Consider the following 17,440-nt stretch of genomic DNA (forward strand, 5'->3'; position numbering starts at 1 on the left):
GTGTGTGTGTGTGTGTGTGTGTGTGTGTGGTTGTGTGTGGTTGTTTCTGAAGCCTGGAAATGGGAAGGTGCGGCAGGAAGGGCATCCGGCATAAAACTATGCTCCAATAGCCTGGCTAACGCGACTTCAAAGCTCTCCGAGCATTTGGTCTGGCCAAGCTATTAAGCCAAACCGTTTCCCAGAGCCCGTGGTTGACCCGCCTCCCTGAAATGCCTCAGTTTGCTACTGGTCGAAGCCAGAAAAGGCTGTGACGAAGCTTAAACCAATCACATCACTCTTTCCTCTGACGTATGTGACGCGACGGGGCTAACTGGTAGATTAAACTCTTACCGAAGCCGGTCGGGAGCAAGGCGAAAACGTCCTTCCTTTCAGTAAATACCTCCAGGGCTGCTCTTTGCTCCGTTTTCAATGAGAACTTCCCGTTGAACGCTTTCAATACAGCATCTACCGCTGTGTTAAAGGCTTGCCGCTGCTCCATGTTCGTGATGTGAATGAAGCGCTTCCGGCGTAGATTCTGTAAACAATCTATGGCTTCCGGTCGCAGTTCTACTATGTCACTGCCTTGAACACGCCTCTACCCAGGGCCGTTGGAGATGCTCAAAGTTGATTGGCTCCCGATTTTTCGGGAGCTTGGAAATGCTGTAGATAGCCTGCCTGGCCAGACTAAGCTCGGAACAGGCCCTCGTGTTGCGTCACGCTTAGGATGGGCGGGCCCAGGCTAATGCTCCAATTAATATGACCTGAGGATCAACAAGGTCCACATGGCAGTGGCCCCCCACACACAAGTGGGACAAGCTGGAAGAAGTGAGTGAGTTAGTGAACTTTATTCTGACTGAATGAAATGATTGGACGTCTTTTCACAGCCCTGAGTCTGCCACAGATTACGGAGGTTTTTTTCTTTTTATTGTCAGAGCGTTCTATTTATTTATCTGTCAGGAAGTAAAGAGAATTTCAAGAAATGTAACAAAAATGCTTCTTAAAATTACTTGATATTTTACACAAAACTTTCATATATGAGTACGAAATGGTGAAAGTTCCTGAGTAGTGTACACTATGTAGTGAACGGAGTGTGTTTTTGGTCGGTGTCTCTCTCACTATTCCCTGTAAACGACAGTGTGCACGCTGAGTGCTCTGTCTCACCATCTGCTCTACTCCATTTGGACACTAAGCCCTAAACCCTGATCTGATATTCAGAACAATTCCAACACATCGCCCGTGTTTCACATCTCCACAGCGCCACCTGCTGCACAAAGACCCACATTACATCCCACAGACTTCACTTTATTTAAACTCAGCAGGTCACATGGTCATTATCATTCATCTTGATTGATTGTGTGAATCACACAGAAGTGATCAAATCCCTAAATAGTGTACAATGTAATGAACAAAGTGGTTTAGGAGCTTGAGTAGAACACTGCCACCTTGTGGTCTCATTATCTGTAGCCGCTTTATCCTGTTCTACAGGGTCGCAGGCAAGCTGGAGCCTATCCCAGCTGACTACGGGTGAAAGGCGGGGTTCACCCTGGACAAGTCGCCAGGTCATCACAGGGCTGACACGAATGCCGCTTTTCCACTACAAACGCGGCTGAGTTGGGCTGAGTCGAGCTGAGTGGGGCTGTTGGAGTTGCATTTCGACTACAACCGCGCTGAACCGTGCTGGCTGGAAGTGGGTGGACACATTGGGTGGAGTTAGCGAAAGTGGGTGGACGTCACGTGATGTCGTTAAGCAGCGCAAACAGTGACATCAGTGAGCTTTTAAGCGGTAGTCTCACGACCCGAATAGTAAACAATAAACATGGAGGACATGGAGTCGTTAGTGTTGCTGGTCTCGGTGCTGTGGCTTGTTGTCACCGACAACGCGGACAGATACTGGCAAGAGCGTATAGATGAGGCGAGGCGCATAAGGCTTCAGAAATTCTCGTAATTCTCCTTCTTCCGGGTTTGCGGTGTTTACAGATCCCAGCGCACTCGCGGGGCGTGTGTGGGCATGTGAGGACACTCCTCCTCACCAATCAGTGCACAGGGGAGTGTCTGCTCACGCCCCCAGCCTCACTCGGCTTGCTTTGGCTCGCTTCAGCCCCACTCCAAAACGGTGCGAGTTTTAGGGGCTAAGCAGGGCTGAAACGAGCTGAGTCGTGCTGGTTTTTGGTAGTCGAAACGCGAGCCGTGTCGGGCTGAAGTGAGCTGAAAAAGGGTAGTGGAAAAGGGCCGATAGACACAGACAACCATTCACACTCACATTCACAGTTAACCTAACCTGCATGTCTTTGGACTGTGGGGGAAACCGGAGCACCCGGAGGAAACCCACGCGGACACAGGGAGAACATGCAAACTCCACACAGAAAGGCCCTCGCCGGCCACGGGGCTCGAACCCAGGACCTTCTTGCTGTGAGGCGACAGCGCTACCCACTACACCACCGTGCCGCCACTCCTATTATTATTAGTGTTACCCAGGGGTTAAATTGGGCCGGGGCTGTCCGGGGCTGAGCCCCGGCACATAAGCTCGGAGCGGATGGCATATGATCACGCACACATCAAAAGCAACAAACCCTTTTCACGATTTTCAGTTCTGAATAATTAAATATCGTTTTATTAATCAATAAACCCATGACTTTTATGAGCTAGATCATAGTTTTCCTGATAACAAGACGACCTGTCAAAGCTATTTAGAACAGAACTTGCGATCAGAGATTCTGGTTTCTGGAACACTGCGTGGGTTGCCAATTCCGCTTTTTATAAGCGACTTTGGGGTTTCTTTTTTTGTGAGCTCGCTTTAAAAAAAAATCAGAAGTCGTGGTTTGCGGGTTTTTGGGCTTGTGTTTCAGCGTTGTGACTTGTTTATAATTTTCTCCGTACACCGTCTCCCCTTTTACCTGCATACGATCCTAATCCATCAGAGGTGCTTGAACGAACTGTCTGTGCATTTGGCGAGTTCAATTTCCATAGTCCCCAGTTATCGACAGAAATTAGCCAGGGGGAAGGGGGAGATGTCAGTTAAAGTTAGCTACTGACATTGACCAAAAGTTGAGCCTAACGTTGCCTCAAGTTAGCTACCTTTGGCAAACATAAACAAAACACTCGTCTTGTGCTCTAGCCTTAATTAACTGTCGATACAGTCAATTTCACTTTTATACAAGAAGGTTAATAAATTGTTTTGTTGTCTTGGATTTTTAGAGGTCAGCAGCTAAAGGTTAAAAATGAGGAAAGCAAAGAGGAGGAAGCTTACAGATTTCTTCAAAAGGTGGGCAGCATCATATTTTTTATTATTAAAAACAAAATATCAAATAATACTGAAGAGGGGAAAAAATAATACTGATCTAAATATGTTGTGTTTTTATTTTTAGACAGTATGTGTTTAGCAAAACAAAATAAAAACACAACATATTTAGATCAGTATTATTCTTTCCCCTCTTCAGTATTATTTGATATTTTGTTTTTAATAATAAAAAATATGATAATGATTATGTTCACTGTATTGTTAATATTATTAGTGTTTTATTATTTATTGTTAATATTTAATTTAATGTTAATTTATTATTATTTATTGTTAATATTATTAGTGTATTATTAGTGTAATTATTATTGTTATTATTATGTATTCAATTATTTATTTGGCATGTGGTGCTTTTTGTATTGTCTAGAACATACATAAGATGAGCATATTATAGCAGCAAAATAGAAGCACAATCATTTGAATGCAGCAAAAGTTTTGCTGCATTCAAATGATTGTGCTTCTATTTTGCTGCTATAATATGCTCATCTTATGTATATTCTAGACAATACAAAAAGCACCACATGCCAAATAAATAATTGAATACATAATAATAACAATAATAATAAATGCTTCCAATGTTATAGTGTTGTTTGTATTTGGTTGCATTCACTGCATGAATATATTTGATTGACAATTTGACTGACAGTGTTTTGGCATATTTAACATTTATCCTCCAAAATAAATCAACTGTTTTGGTTTAAGATTGTGCGAGCCTTCAAATTTTCTCACTGAACATTTCTCCTTCACATTTTTCACCTGTAGGCATGTGACAAGATTTAACATGATATTGCTCAACCTACCTCTGTAAAGTCAGCTAACAACTTATTAAAATGCACCAGAATTCAGCAAATAACATGTATGATAATAAAAAACTTCTGGGGGAGGACCCCCAGACCCCCCACTAATCATTTCCTTCAAACCAATGTACAACAACCTGTACAATCTGTTACATTGGCCAACCAATCTACATTCAAACTGCCATAATGTGTAGGGGGGCACTACAAGACACACATAGGCCTACAACACACAGATAAGGTGTATATCTCTGTGCAATATGATATGGTTATCAAATTAGAGGGTTATTTTCCAAAAAGTATATTGGGGCAGGGCGGCGGGGGCAGGGGCGGGTACGAGGCAGAGCCCCCCCACATAACCAATCCCAATTTAACCCCTGGTGTTACCAGTGTGTGTGTGTGTGTGTGTGTGTTACCTAAGCAGTCGTGCGCGAGGTCTTTGATCACGTGGCCCACGATAGCGTAAGCGACCACCAGCACGAGCGCAGCGCCCATCGCAGAGCGGCGCGTGCAGAAGATCAAAGAAGTCTCGCGTCGGCGGTGTGTACTGCACATACAGAGCGCGAGCGCAACATCAGCACCGGCTTCCCGCAGAGAGAGAGAGAGAGAGAGAGAGAGGGGAGAGGGAGAGAAAGAGGGGGGAGAGGGAGAGAAAGAGAGAGAGGGAGAGAAAGAGGGGGGAGAGGGAGAGAAAGAGAGAGAGGGAGAGAAAGAGGGAGAGAGAGAGAGGGAGAGAGAGAGAGAGAGAGGGAGAGAAAGAGGGAGAGAGAGAGAGAGAGGGGGGAGAGGGAGAGAGAGAGGGAGAGAGAGGGAGAGAGAGAGAGAGGGAGAGAGAGAGAAAGAGGGAGAGAGGGAGAGAGAGAGGGGGAGAGGGAGAGAAAGAGGGAGAGAGAGAGAGGGAAAGAGGGGGGGAGAGGGAGAGAAAGAGGGAGAGAGAGGGGGAGAGAGAGAGAGAGAGAGAGGGAGAGAAAGAGGGAGAGAGACATCTGCTCAGAAGGTAATAATTCACGCATGCGCGACTGGTTACTGAGTCTGGTTTCACAGGTTTTGCGCGTGCACGATTAACTACGTCACACTTTAGTTACAGCTAAACTACAAACTGGGAACCTAATCTGCATATTCATAAGAACATTATTCTGTGTGTGTGTGTTCACAGATCTAACTACCCTGGGGTTAAATTGCCAAAAAAGCATCATACACTCATCACGCAGTGTGTGTTTCTTGAAACATGATACTCTTTAATACATTATTCATAGAAGGACCAACACACACACACACACACACACATTAGTCTACATCATCATTTGTGTCACATTTCCGTTAAATTCCCATCTTTCCCCAGTGTGCACACCTGAGCATCGTTTGTGTTTGTTTGCTTGTTTGTTTGTTTTTCCTCTTTTGTCTGTCCATTTGTCTCCATTTTATCTTTTTATCTGTCTATCAATATATTTATTTATATGTTTGGTTCATTTGCTCTCCATCGTGCAGGGCAGCTGTGGGCTAAAGGTAAGAGCAGCAGGTCTGGAATCAAAAGGTTGTTGGTTCAATTCCCACGAGTGAATGAACACTCATTGATTCCCCTTCCCTCTGTATCAGGGCTGAAGTACCCACCTGACTCCTGCTCCTTGGGTTCTCTAAAAGCTGCCTACTGCTCAGTGTGTGTGTGTGTGTGTGTGTGTGTTCACTACTTCATATGGGTTAAATGCAGGGAAAGAATTTCACTGTGCTGTAATGTACGAGTTTGAGACAAATAAAGGCTTCTTTAAAAGTTCTTCTTCTCTGTCTCCATTCACTACTCAACTAATCTTTATTTCTGAAGTTCATCATCATCACCTTCATCATCACCATCATTAACACAGTGTAACTGTAGTATAATGTAATAATGTTGTATTATAGTGTGATATAATATTAGACTTTATTTTTGTGCTCGGCTGCTATTGGTTGGAGAGACTCTCTGTCATGTTCTTGCGCCATCACTGAGGTGGGCGGGCAGAGGGAGAGAGAGGGAGAGAGAGGTGGATGGAGTGTGCTGTCTCCTGTTCATTTTCAGAATAGATCAGAGCAGTGATGAAGGTGGAGGAGACAGAACCCGAGTCTAAATTCGGTGAGTGTGTGTGAAAGACATTTTAATTTTGTTAAATCGCTTTGTTTCCGGCGCGGTGATGTATCTGAAATACAGAGTGACAGACAGGAGCAGACGGGTGGAGCTGAGCACATCCTCACACACACCGCACGATGATACCTGTTTATTTATTACATATCAGCGTGTATATATTCAGTTTATTATCAGTGTATTGTCCACTGGACACGCCCCTGTGAATGAGCTGTTACTATAGAAACGATATCGAGTGCATTAATATAAACCTGTACTACTGTCAGAGCTGCTGTTAGAGAGAATTAATCAACACCTTCTGACCAATCAGAGTCCAGAACTCAGCAGTGTGGTGAAAAAGTACATTTACACAATATTACAAATTATTGTAATATTAATATTACACTCATTGCTCGCATGTGTGTGTTCACTGCTTCAGATGGGTTAAATGCAGAGAGGAAATTTCACAAGTGTGTGATGAATAAAGTTGTGCTTTCTTTCTTTATTTATTTTCTTTCTTTCTTTCTATTAACTAGCAGTGCGTGTTCCTTATTTCCTGTCTCTGACACACACACACACACACACGCGAAGAATAGGAAACAGCTGCTGTGTGTGTGTGTCAGAGACAGGAAATAAGGAACACGCACTGCTAGTTAATAGAAAGAAAGAACGAAAGAAAGAAAGCACAACTTTATTCATCACACACTTGTGAAATTTCCTCTCTGCATTTAACCCATCTGAAGCAGTGAACACACACATGCGAGCAATGAGTGTAATATTAATATTACAATAATTTGTAATATTGTGTAAATGTACTTTTTCACCACACTGCTGAGTTCTGGACTCTGATTGGTCAGAAGGTGTTGATTAATTCTCTCTAACAGCAGCTCTGACAGTAGTACAGGTTTATATTAATGCACTCGATAACAATTCTATCGTTTCTATACACACACACACACACACACACACGAAGAATAGGAAACAGCTGCTGTGTGTGTGTGTGTGCGTGCAGATAGTGTGGAAATAGAGGAAATGTCTGAAGTGAACCACAAACTGTAAAGAAGACAGTTTAAAGTAGATAAACTCATCACACACACACACACACGCAGACACACACATTAAAGTGTTTCCGTGCTGCTGAGCAGAGAGCCATCTTAACCTTTAACCAATATGGACAGAAAGAGAAAGGCATTCAAGAGAGATGCAGGTAAATGTGCCAAACTTACAGATGTGATTGTGACAGATGTTCTACTGTGTCACATCAGGAGGAACTTGGGGCTCGACACAGTAGAGTTTCTCAGCAGCCCATCTTTCCTTCATCTTTACACTTCCTCCAGTTTAGTGTTGGTGATTTCGAGCCATTCCACTGAATCAGTGCCATTTCCCTCCCTAGAAAATTATATGTATAAATGCACATAAAAATGTACTTTAAAATACATTTCCTTATTATGCAGAATATCCTGCACATTGATCTGATTTCAAATTTTAAGATATATAATTGTAAGGATTAATAAAAACTACCTAAAACACTGAAAAATAATGTGTTACCTGTCCCCGCACTCTAACTTTATACTTAACTATGAAATATTATGATTAAAATCCTTCAGAAACAGTATTTCTTTTGCACTGTTGTGTGACTCCATATCCTATCCATGGGTTAAATATATTTTTTTCATAAGAAATCCACAATATCTTAGTTAAAATGCACATTTTAGTCGTGTCCCTGGGTTTTCACTCAGTCCTGTTACCCAAACATATTTCGAACATTCCATAAATCACATGCTCAACAGGAAGTTACATCAGTTGTGTCTTCTGAAGGCCATGGGAAGACCAAAAATTAGTTCTCTCATTTACTTTTCTGTATATTTGATGATTTTTTAACTTTGACTGATAAGGTCAATGTCAACATACTGTCCTGTTACTTAAATTATTTCTTAGATGATATTTGTTTATTTTAAAAATACAGATTTTTGGTAAATCACTAGAATGTGCTAAGTGTGGTCATGCTATTAGCGATGACACCATGTGGCTTAATTCCATATATTAGCTAATCCTAGGCTAAAAACTCAGTCCTGTTACTTTGAGTTTTGGTAACAGGACTGAAAAAATGCAGCTATCTTTGACTTCCAAACCTTGTAAAAAAGTAAATAACAGCCTTTTAACATTTTGAATAGTTAAATATGTGTGTATTATACGGTAATCAGTGTTGAAAAGATATAACTATTTAAGTTTAATTTGGGAGTGGTACAACAAGCAAATGGCACCCATTCAGTGGAATGTCCCTTTTACTATTAGAGCACTGCTGGGATCTTCATCAAGGACTGATTTAGTTATTTAGTTTGTTTCAGAATTTTGTGGCCATCGAACTGAAAAAGATATTTGCTATTTTTCTAATTTCTGAATATGAATCCCTTTTCCTTCTGCATTACGGTGCAGGTTTATCAGTAGAGTCGTAAATATCAAACAGTTCAGCTGAAAGGAATTAAAGGTGGAAATAAAGTCAGGTTGTCTGTTTAATCATAAACAATTAACTCAGAATACTCAGTCAAAATATAATTTGAATAATGTCTTCTTTTGAAATTCATTATAGCTTTTTATATTTACTTTAAGCCCAATAATCTTTTACATATTTATGTGTGTCATTCTAGTTGGTGTCTATTTGCAATATCTACGAAAATAAATAATCAAAAGAGTTTAAAGTGTGGATTTGTCATTGTGGACATCCCAAGTGAGTGTATGAGCCGCGCCGATGACATTCCTGGGGTGAGCAGCAGTCCCACTCCGCTCCTGGCTATCACCGATGGCGCAGTTTGATGACATCATCTCGTACCTTTTCACTGACAGATACATCTGTTCACACTCACATCAAATACTCATCAGTCATTAATGACGATATAACAACACACACACTATTAGGCCACGCCTCTGTAATGTTAGTTTTATAGTTATTTTAATGCAGTGTTATTTTTCTTTTTTCAGGAGACTCTAGGAAGTTTGACCCAAGTTTTAAAGGCCCGATACAGAACAGGTGAGACAGACATGTGTATGACTTTTAATAATCAATTACCACACAGTAGAGATATTAAATACACACAGAGAGCTGTTAGGGTTAATATCAAAGACCTTTATATATACACACACAGGTTGCATGTGGAACACCTGTAGTTAAACAGTGATTTTATCTAAGCTGAAAATATAGTGAATGAAACCCTGACTGAGGGGCGGAGCTTGCAGATGGTGTGAGCAATGCACACACTCGCATATACACTGAGAACAACACTGATCAATAAGTTTGGGATGGAGCCCTAAAATGGCCGACTTTCTCGTCAGAACACAGGAGTTTTGAGTCTGATGCATTAGGAAGTGAACCATGTGTGAAACTATACTATGTGTTTCAGGAGCTGCACTGATGTCCTGTGTTGTCTCCTCTTTATCCTGGCACTGGTGGGGTATTTCGCAGTGGGACTTCTGGGTAAATTTACTCTCTATCTATCTTTTAACACACTGTAGAGACTAAAGTGCTAAGAATACATAAATAAATGTGTGTGTGTGTGTGTGTGTGTGTGTGTGTGTGTGTGTGTGTTTGCAGCCTGGTCTCAGGGAGATCCAAGGAAGGTGATTTACCCCACAGACAGCAGGGGACAGTTCTGTGGGCAGCAGGGGACGCCACTGGAGTAAGTGAAGGAGAAGTGAACGAACGTTCAGAGTCACAGCTTTAACACTGCGATTACAGGGGGCCAAGCACGGTACAGTGCTGTGGGGTAAAGGGGTTGTGGGGGGGAAATGGAGTGACAGGGTATACATATGGAATGAAGTGACAGGAGTGTTGTAGGTGGCGCTGTAGAGTGGGTTTGACGGTCAGAGAGTCAGGAGTTGTTCAGCGTGGTGTTCTGTGTTTTCAGGAAAAAGCCTCTGCTCTTTTACTTCAACATTCTGAAGTGTGCGAGTCCACTAGTGCTGCTGGAGTTCCAGTGCCCTACCACACAGGTTTATTGCCCTCATCTACCATTCTAACCTCCCCATTTACCCCCTTACTCTCCCCCTCTAACTGCCTCACACATCCCTCATACCTCTGCATATACCTCTCTAACTACCTCATCTACCCCATCTCTTTTATCTACCCCTAATCTCCCCATTGACCCCTCGAACCCCTCGAACTATCCTGTTTACCATGTTACCCCACTGACCCCTCTAACCCCCGATCTACCACGCTAACCACCACATCTACACTTTCAACCCTAAATTTCTCTCTCTCTCTCTCTCTCTCTCTCTCTCTCTCTGTCAGTGTGAGTTAAACATGATCTAGACCAGTATGGTATGAGATTTATCCCTGCTGTGTGTGTGTGTAGATCTGTGTAGAGAAGTGTCCGGATCGTTTCCTGACTCTGGTGAAGGCGAAGCAGAATAATCAGGACCTGCAGTATTACTCACAGTTCTGTAAGGAAGGCGTCGACGTCACACAGGTGAGGAAGCACACCTCAACCTCATCACATGGCATTTCTCCAATCAGACGTCTTCACTCTGCTGTGTTCTGATTGGCTGAGAGCAGAAATCATGTACAGGAGCATTCTAATCATAGTCTATAAACTCACAACTATGTAGCGATCATGCTAACTTGTATCACCTCACTACTGTCTTCATGTCACTAATCACTAACAAACTAGCTTGCTAACTGACACCAATCCAATCACACCAAGATACAGCCCCGCCCACAGTCACCGGAGTGTGTGCTTATGGTTTTGCATTTTCAGACCACTCCAGAGCTCCTGCGGGACAGGGCGTGTCCAGCTATGATCTTCCCCAGCAAGCCTTGTAAGTTCATCCACATCTGCTAGCAACCTGATGTAGCATTATAGCCTCAAGTGGCTAATGTTGTTAGCATGAAGTCTCCTGTAGACTGGAACAGTTTTACTTCGAGGATTGTTCTGCATTTGGACTAACAATTTTCCCTGTTGATGAAAAGCATCTTCACAACATGATGCTCCCACCACCATACTTTACAGTGGGACTGGTGTTCGTGGTGTTTGTTTTTTTAATGATGGTTTTACTCACACTGTTTCCATGGACACACCAGATGTAGCAACACGATGATGTAAAATACAATGATGTCACATGTCAACATTCTGTATTACAAGTGCAGGAAACTGAAATTATTTTGTAAGAGTTGTGTGTGTGTGTGTGTGTGTGTGTGATTTCATCAGTTACACGCCGATGCCTCCCAGCTCTGGAGACGAAAAAGGGCGGAGTTGTTGTTATCGGCAATGAGACGATATTCACAGATGGAAACAACACGAATGTAAACGCCACTGACCTGCTCGAGGCATCAAAGTGAGTGTGTGTGTGTGTGTGTGTGTGTGTGTGTGTGTGTGTGTGTGAATTTTATGGGCAACGTCCCAAATCAGTGCAGGAAACTGTAGATACGTTACAGTGGATTGAAACACAGCCACATGCAGTGTACGGTCGCCATGGTAACCCATACAGCCCTCAGGAGTAAACACTGTTAACGAGCAAAGGATACAGCAAACTAACTAGCTTTAACCTGGGGCTGCGTCCCAAATCACACAGCAAAGTGTTACTATGGGATACAGTACTATTTAGTGCAGTAGTATGTGGTTTAGGACACACCCACAAGTAGGGACTCTGACTCCGCCCCCTTTATCACAGTTTACTATCGTGTGTTTTGACAGGAAGTCAAACATCGTGATGGAGGCGCGGCAGGTGTTCATGAGGATCTTTGAGGATTATACACAGTCCTGGCATTGGATCCTGCTGTGAGTCTTACACACACACACACACACACACACACACACACACACCAGAAGGTGTACATTATTGTCTTATTGTGACTCCGATGTTTATTAACAGCAGACAGTTGTTGGCTGCATAAGTATTTGGGGCTCCTGGAATATGTTCCTCTCAGCTTTGCACACCTGGATCCAGATGTTTGTGTCTGTTCTTCTGGATGGGGTGTGTTATTGTTGGTGAACAGAAATTCTCACATCTTGCCACAGAGTCTCAGTCAGATCTGGCCTGGGCTTTGACCGGGATGTTCTGATGTGTTCAGGTGTAAAGCACTCCAGTGGAGCTTCAGCAGTGTGTCCAGGGACGTTGTCCTGTTGGAAAGTGAAGCTCCGCCCCCTGCTCTGTGGAACAGGTTTACTTGTAGGATTGTCCTGTATTTGGACTGACTGCTTTTCCTGCAGATGAAAAGCTTCTCCCCAGTGTGATGCCACCACCACTGTGCTTCAGTGCAGCTGGTGTCCTCAGCGTTGTTTTAATGCCAGATTAATGCCACTCTGTGTTTTGGCCAAAAAGTTCAGTTTTGATCTCATCAGACTCGAGAGCCGTTCTTCATGTGTTTACTGAGTCTCCAAGTGGGACTTCATACGACTTTTATCAGTGTCTCACTACTCCTCCCTCTCTCCCTCCCCCCCAGTGGGTTGGTGGTGGCGATGGTGCTCAGTCTGGTGTTCATCGTGTTGTTGCGGTTGTTAGCGGGGGTGATGGTGTGGGTGATGATCTGCATGGTGCTACTTGTTATTGCATACGGTGAGAAACTTACACACAACTTTAATTCAACCTTAAACACACACCATAGCATAAACCTTAAAGTCATGCTCCTTTCTGTCTGTCTTTCTCTTTGTCTATTGTGTGTGTGTGTGTGTGTGTGTGTAGGTATATTTCACTGTTGTATGCATTACCTGCAGTTCCGAGGACAGCCTGGTGCAGACGTGTCGATCACAGACCTGGGCCTGCAGACCGATTTCTCTGTGTATCTGCAGCTGCAGCAGACGTGGCTCGCCTTCAGTGAGACTCAGTCACACACACTCCCACTCCGATACGGCTGTGTCACAAACCACACACACCCTGCTGACTACATAGTGCACATAGTGTACACCTGTCTCACAGAGCAACCTCACATTTATTGAATATCCAACACCACACACACATTACAGCATAAAATCTCACACTGCTCTGCGAACAGGGTCTTTTGTCCAGTACACTGCGTTACCCATAATGCACTGTGACATGGACAGGTGAAGTTATCCTATATAGTGAACAGGTGTGTGTGGTTTGAGACACACCCACAGCATCACTAAATATCATTCAGTGTGTTCAATACCGTACATAATGCTGCTGCTGGTGTGTGTGTGACAGCGATCATCCTGTGTATTGTTGAGGTCATCATCATCCTCCTGCTCATCTTCCTCAGGAAACGTCTCCAGATCGCCATCGCTCTGATTAAAGAGGCCAGCAGGTACTGTAACTAACACACACACACACACACACACACACACACACACACAGTAATCTAACCCTGCCTCTCTGTATCTGTGTATTTCAGAGCAGTGGGTTATGTGATGTCATCACTGTTCTATCCCCTGTTGACCTTTGCCCTTCTGGCTCTCGTGATTGCATACTGGGCCACCACTGCTGTGTATCCTACACACACACACACACACACACATTACTGTAGCACTACTGATTCACAGAGAGGTGTGAATGAACTGTTACCATAGAAACGATAATGTATTAGACAGCATTAATATAAACTTGCACTGCTGTCAGAACTGCTGTTCTAGAGAATTAATCAACACCTTCTGACCAATCAGAGTCCAGAACTCAGCAGCACTCTACATTAATGTCCTCTCTTTGTCAGTCTAATCTGAGATGTCTGTCTCGCTCCCACGCTCTCTCTCCTAAACACACGACACACAACAATGCCCTGTTTGTCTTGGGTCTCGCGCTTGCTGGTGAAGGCGGTGGTGAGAAAATTCTCCATGGAGCTTCAGACAGAGTGTGGACTGTCCTCCATGTTTATCTCACACACATCGTAGCTCTCACAGAGAACATCCTGCTGTAGCCTGCGAGCTCGCGAGTATATCAGGGTGTGAGATCAGTCCCGACACTCTGACACCAAACTTTATATTTCAGGACTCATAGTGCATTATGGGTCACAAACACACCAATATCACGTACCCACCATGAGGACGTCTGCATGATCATTCACATGGCTGAGGTTGTAGTAGGTGCCCTAAGTAGTGCAGAAGGGTTGCGTTTTGGACACAGCCGGTGTTTACTGACTGTTCGATATGTTCCTTAATGAACTGCTGCAGTTTCCTCTCGACGTCCAGCCATGCGGTGTATAAAGTGTTTAACAGCACCGAGTGTGAGTTCAGCAGGCAGACGTGTGACCCTGAGGTCAGTCACATGACCATTCATAATAATAATAATAATAATAATAATAATAGCAGTGCAGATGTTTCAGTAAACCGTGTGTGTGTGTGTGTGTGTGTGTGTGTGTGTGTGTGTGTGTGTGTTTTCCAGACGTTTAACAGCTCGAACATCTCCTCAGTGTGTTCTGATGCTGAGTGTGTGTTTGTGTTTTACGGTGGTGAGACGTTCTATCACCGGTACCTGGTTCTGTTCCAGTTCTATAACCTCTTCCTGTTCTTCTGGTGTGTGAACTTCGTGGTGGCGTTGGGTCATGTGACCCTGGCCGGAGCATTTGCCTCCTACTACTGGGCCTTCAAGAAGCCCGAAGATATCTCAGCATTCCCCATCTTCAGTTCACTCGGCCGCGCTCTGAGGTCTGTGTGTGTTTGTTCATCTCAAATTTTCAGTTTAATATAATAAAATTAGTGTGTTACTTTCTAAAGTTTATACTTTTAAAACATATAAAGTGTGAAACTTTTTGATTATTAAACTTTTTTGTCAATTTTTAACTTTTTTCCCTTTGAAATGAAAATGAGCTGTAATTAATAATGCAGTGATTAACAGTGTGTGTGTGTGTGTTAGGTATCACACAGGTTCTCTGGCATTTGGTTCTCTCATTCTGGCGATTGTTCAGGTGATCAGAGTCACTCTGGAGTACCTCGACCAAAAACTGAAAGGTGTCTGTCTCTCTGTCTGTGTGCTCATCTGTCTCTCAGCCTGTAATGCTGGTGTGTGATTGGTTTTGATGGCATCATCACCTTATCAGTGAAGACAAATCATTTATTTCCTGTGTGTGGTTTTTGTGTGTTTGTGGGTTCTTGGTGTCGTTTCTGCAGGAGCTGAGAACAAATTTGCAAAGTTTCTGCTCAGCTGCCTGAAGTGCTGCTTCTGGTGTTTAGAGAAGTGCATCAAGTTCCTCAACAGGAACGCCTACATCATGGTACACACACACACACACACACACACACACACACACACACACACACACACACACACATCATTACCAACACACACACACACACACACTCCATCATCACACACACACACACACACACACACACACACACACACACACACACACCATTATCATCACACACACACACACACACACTCCATCATCATCATCACACACACACCATTATCATCATCATCACACACACACACACACACACACACCATTATCACACACACACATCATTACCAACACACACACACACACACTCCATCATCATCATCACACACACACCATTATCATCATCATCACACACACACACACCATTATCACACACACACACACACACACACACACACACACACACACACACACACACCATTATCATCACACACACACACACACACACACACACACACACACACACACACACACACACCATTATCATCACACACACACCATTATCATCACACACACACTTATCATCACACACACTTAAATGCACACAAACACACACATCATCATTATCATCATCATCACACACACACACACACACACCATTATCATCACACACACACACACACACACACACACACACACACACACACACACACCATTACCAACACACACACACAGACACACACACACACATCATTACCAACACACACACACTCCATCATCATCACACACACACACCATTATCATCATCATCACACACACACACACACCATTATTACACACACACACACACACACACACACACCATTATCATCACACAAACACACCATTATCATCACACACACACACACACACACACACACACACCATTATCATCACACACACACACACACACACACACTCCATTATCATCACACACACACACCATTATCATCATCACACACACACACACTCCATTATCATCACACACACACACCATTATCATCATCACACACACACACACCATTATCATCACACAAACACACCATTATCATCACACACACACCATTATCAACACACACACACACACACACACACACACACACACCATTATCATCACACACACACACACACACACACACACACACCATCACACACACATGCACACAAACACACACATCATTATCATCATCACACACACACACACACACACACACACACACACACACACACACCATCATCACACACACACACACACACACACACACACACACACACACATCATTACCAACACACACACACAGACACACACACACACACACACCATCATCATCATCATCACACACACACCATTATCATCACACACACACCATTATCATCATCACACAAACACACAATTATCATCACACACACACACACACACACACACACCATTATCATCACATACACACGCGCACACACACACACACACACACACACACCATCATCATCATCATCATCATCATCACACACACACACACACACACACACACCAGTGGCGGCTGCTGGTTTTTAAAACAGGGGAAGCCCATTTTATGCATTCATCATAAAACCTGTAGGCCGGATATCAAAGCATAGAAAGGTGTGCCCCATTAGCATAGTGAACTAGACAACCCCACCTAGTGGCAGAAAGTATTTTTGCTTGTACATTTCATGTTATAGTTTGGCTTGCCAGGCTAGTGCCTCATATCCTTAATCAAAAATATCAAACATCCAAAAATCACTGGCTATTCAACGAAGAGCCTTGAACATCATACCCTGATATGCAACACAGAGTCTTTAACACAACACCCAGCTGTGCAACACATCCTTGAACATCTTCTGCAACACAGTCTGGAAATTCATAACCAGGTAGGCTATGCAACACACAGAACCTTGAATATTATACCCAGGTATAACCTATAACACAGAGCCCACCATTCTCTTAACATTACTGAACAATATACACACTTCACATTCATGAACATGAACACTATTTATACACAAATTCTGCCCTTCGCTCCTTTTCCAGAAAATGGTCTGTGACCCTGTCATACCAGCTGGTTGTGCTTTCCAGAGACTTCACCAATTTCTGTTAGCAGCTAGCACTGCAGATCCCAATGAGGCTCAAGCTAGCCTACAACCAGATTGAACTA

At 43.3% G+C, this 17,440-nt stretch overlaps 1 protein-coding gene across 4 annotated transcripts in view; it reads left to right on the forward strand.

Moving 5' to 3' along the window:
- Positions 1–6,069: 6,069 nt before the first annotated feature.
- The window catches only part of slc44a2 (solute carrier family 44 member 2), a 21,084-nt gene continuing 9,713 nt past the window's right edge, over positions 6,070–17,440 (forward strand). For all 4 annotated transcript variants that reach the window (XM_060918533.1, XM_060918532.1, XM_060918534.1 and 1 more), the window contains exons 1-17: positions 6,070–6,172; positions 9,140–9,188; positions 9,559–9,632; positions 9,750–9,834; positions 10,063–10,147; positions 10,510–10,623; positions 10,912–10,972; positions 11,362–11,488; positions 11,848–11,931; positions 12,597–12,709; positions 12,836–12,967; positions 13,319–13,418; positions 13,506–13,598; positions 14,278–14,362; positions 14,489–14,751; positions 14,960–15,054; positions 15,214–15,317. In XM_060918533.1, the coding sequence (XP_060774516.1) occupies positions 6,136–6,172; positions 9,140–9,188; positions 9,559–9,632; positions 9,750–9,834; positions 10,063–10,147; positions 10,510–10,623; positions 10,912–10,972; positions 11,362–11,488; positions 11,848–11,931; positions 12,597–12,709; positions 12,836–12,967; positions 13,319–13,418; positions 13,506–13,598; positions 14,278–14,362; positions 14,489–14,751; positions 14,960–15,054; positions 15,214–15,317 (1,701 nt within the window). In that variant the 5' untranslated portion in view covers positions 6,070–6,135. The remainder of the gene's footprint in view (positions 6,173–9,139; positions 9,189–9,558; positions 9,633–9,749; positions 9,835–10,062; positions 10,148–10,509; positions 10,624–10,911; positions 10,973–11,361; positions 11,489–11,847; positions 11,932–12,596; positions 12,710–12,835; positions 12,968–13,318; positions 13,419–13,505; positions 13,599–14,277; positions 14,363–14,488; positions 14,752–14,959; positions 15,055–15,213; positions 15,318–17,440) is intronic.

Source organism: Neoarius graeffei, chromosome 4 (assembly GCF_027579695.1).
Source record: "Neoarius graeffei isolate fNeoGra1 chromosome 4, fNeoGra1.pri, whole genome shotgun sequence".
NCBI classification, from domain to species: domain Eukaryota; kingdom Metazoa; phylum Chordata; class Actinopteri; order Siluriformes; family Ariidae; genus Neoarius; species Neoarius graeffei.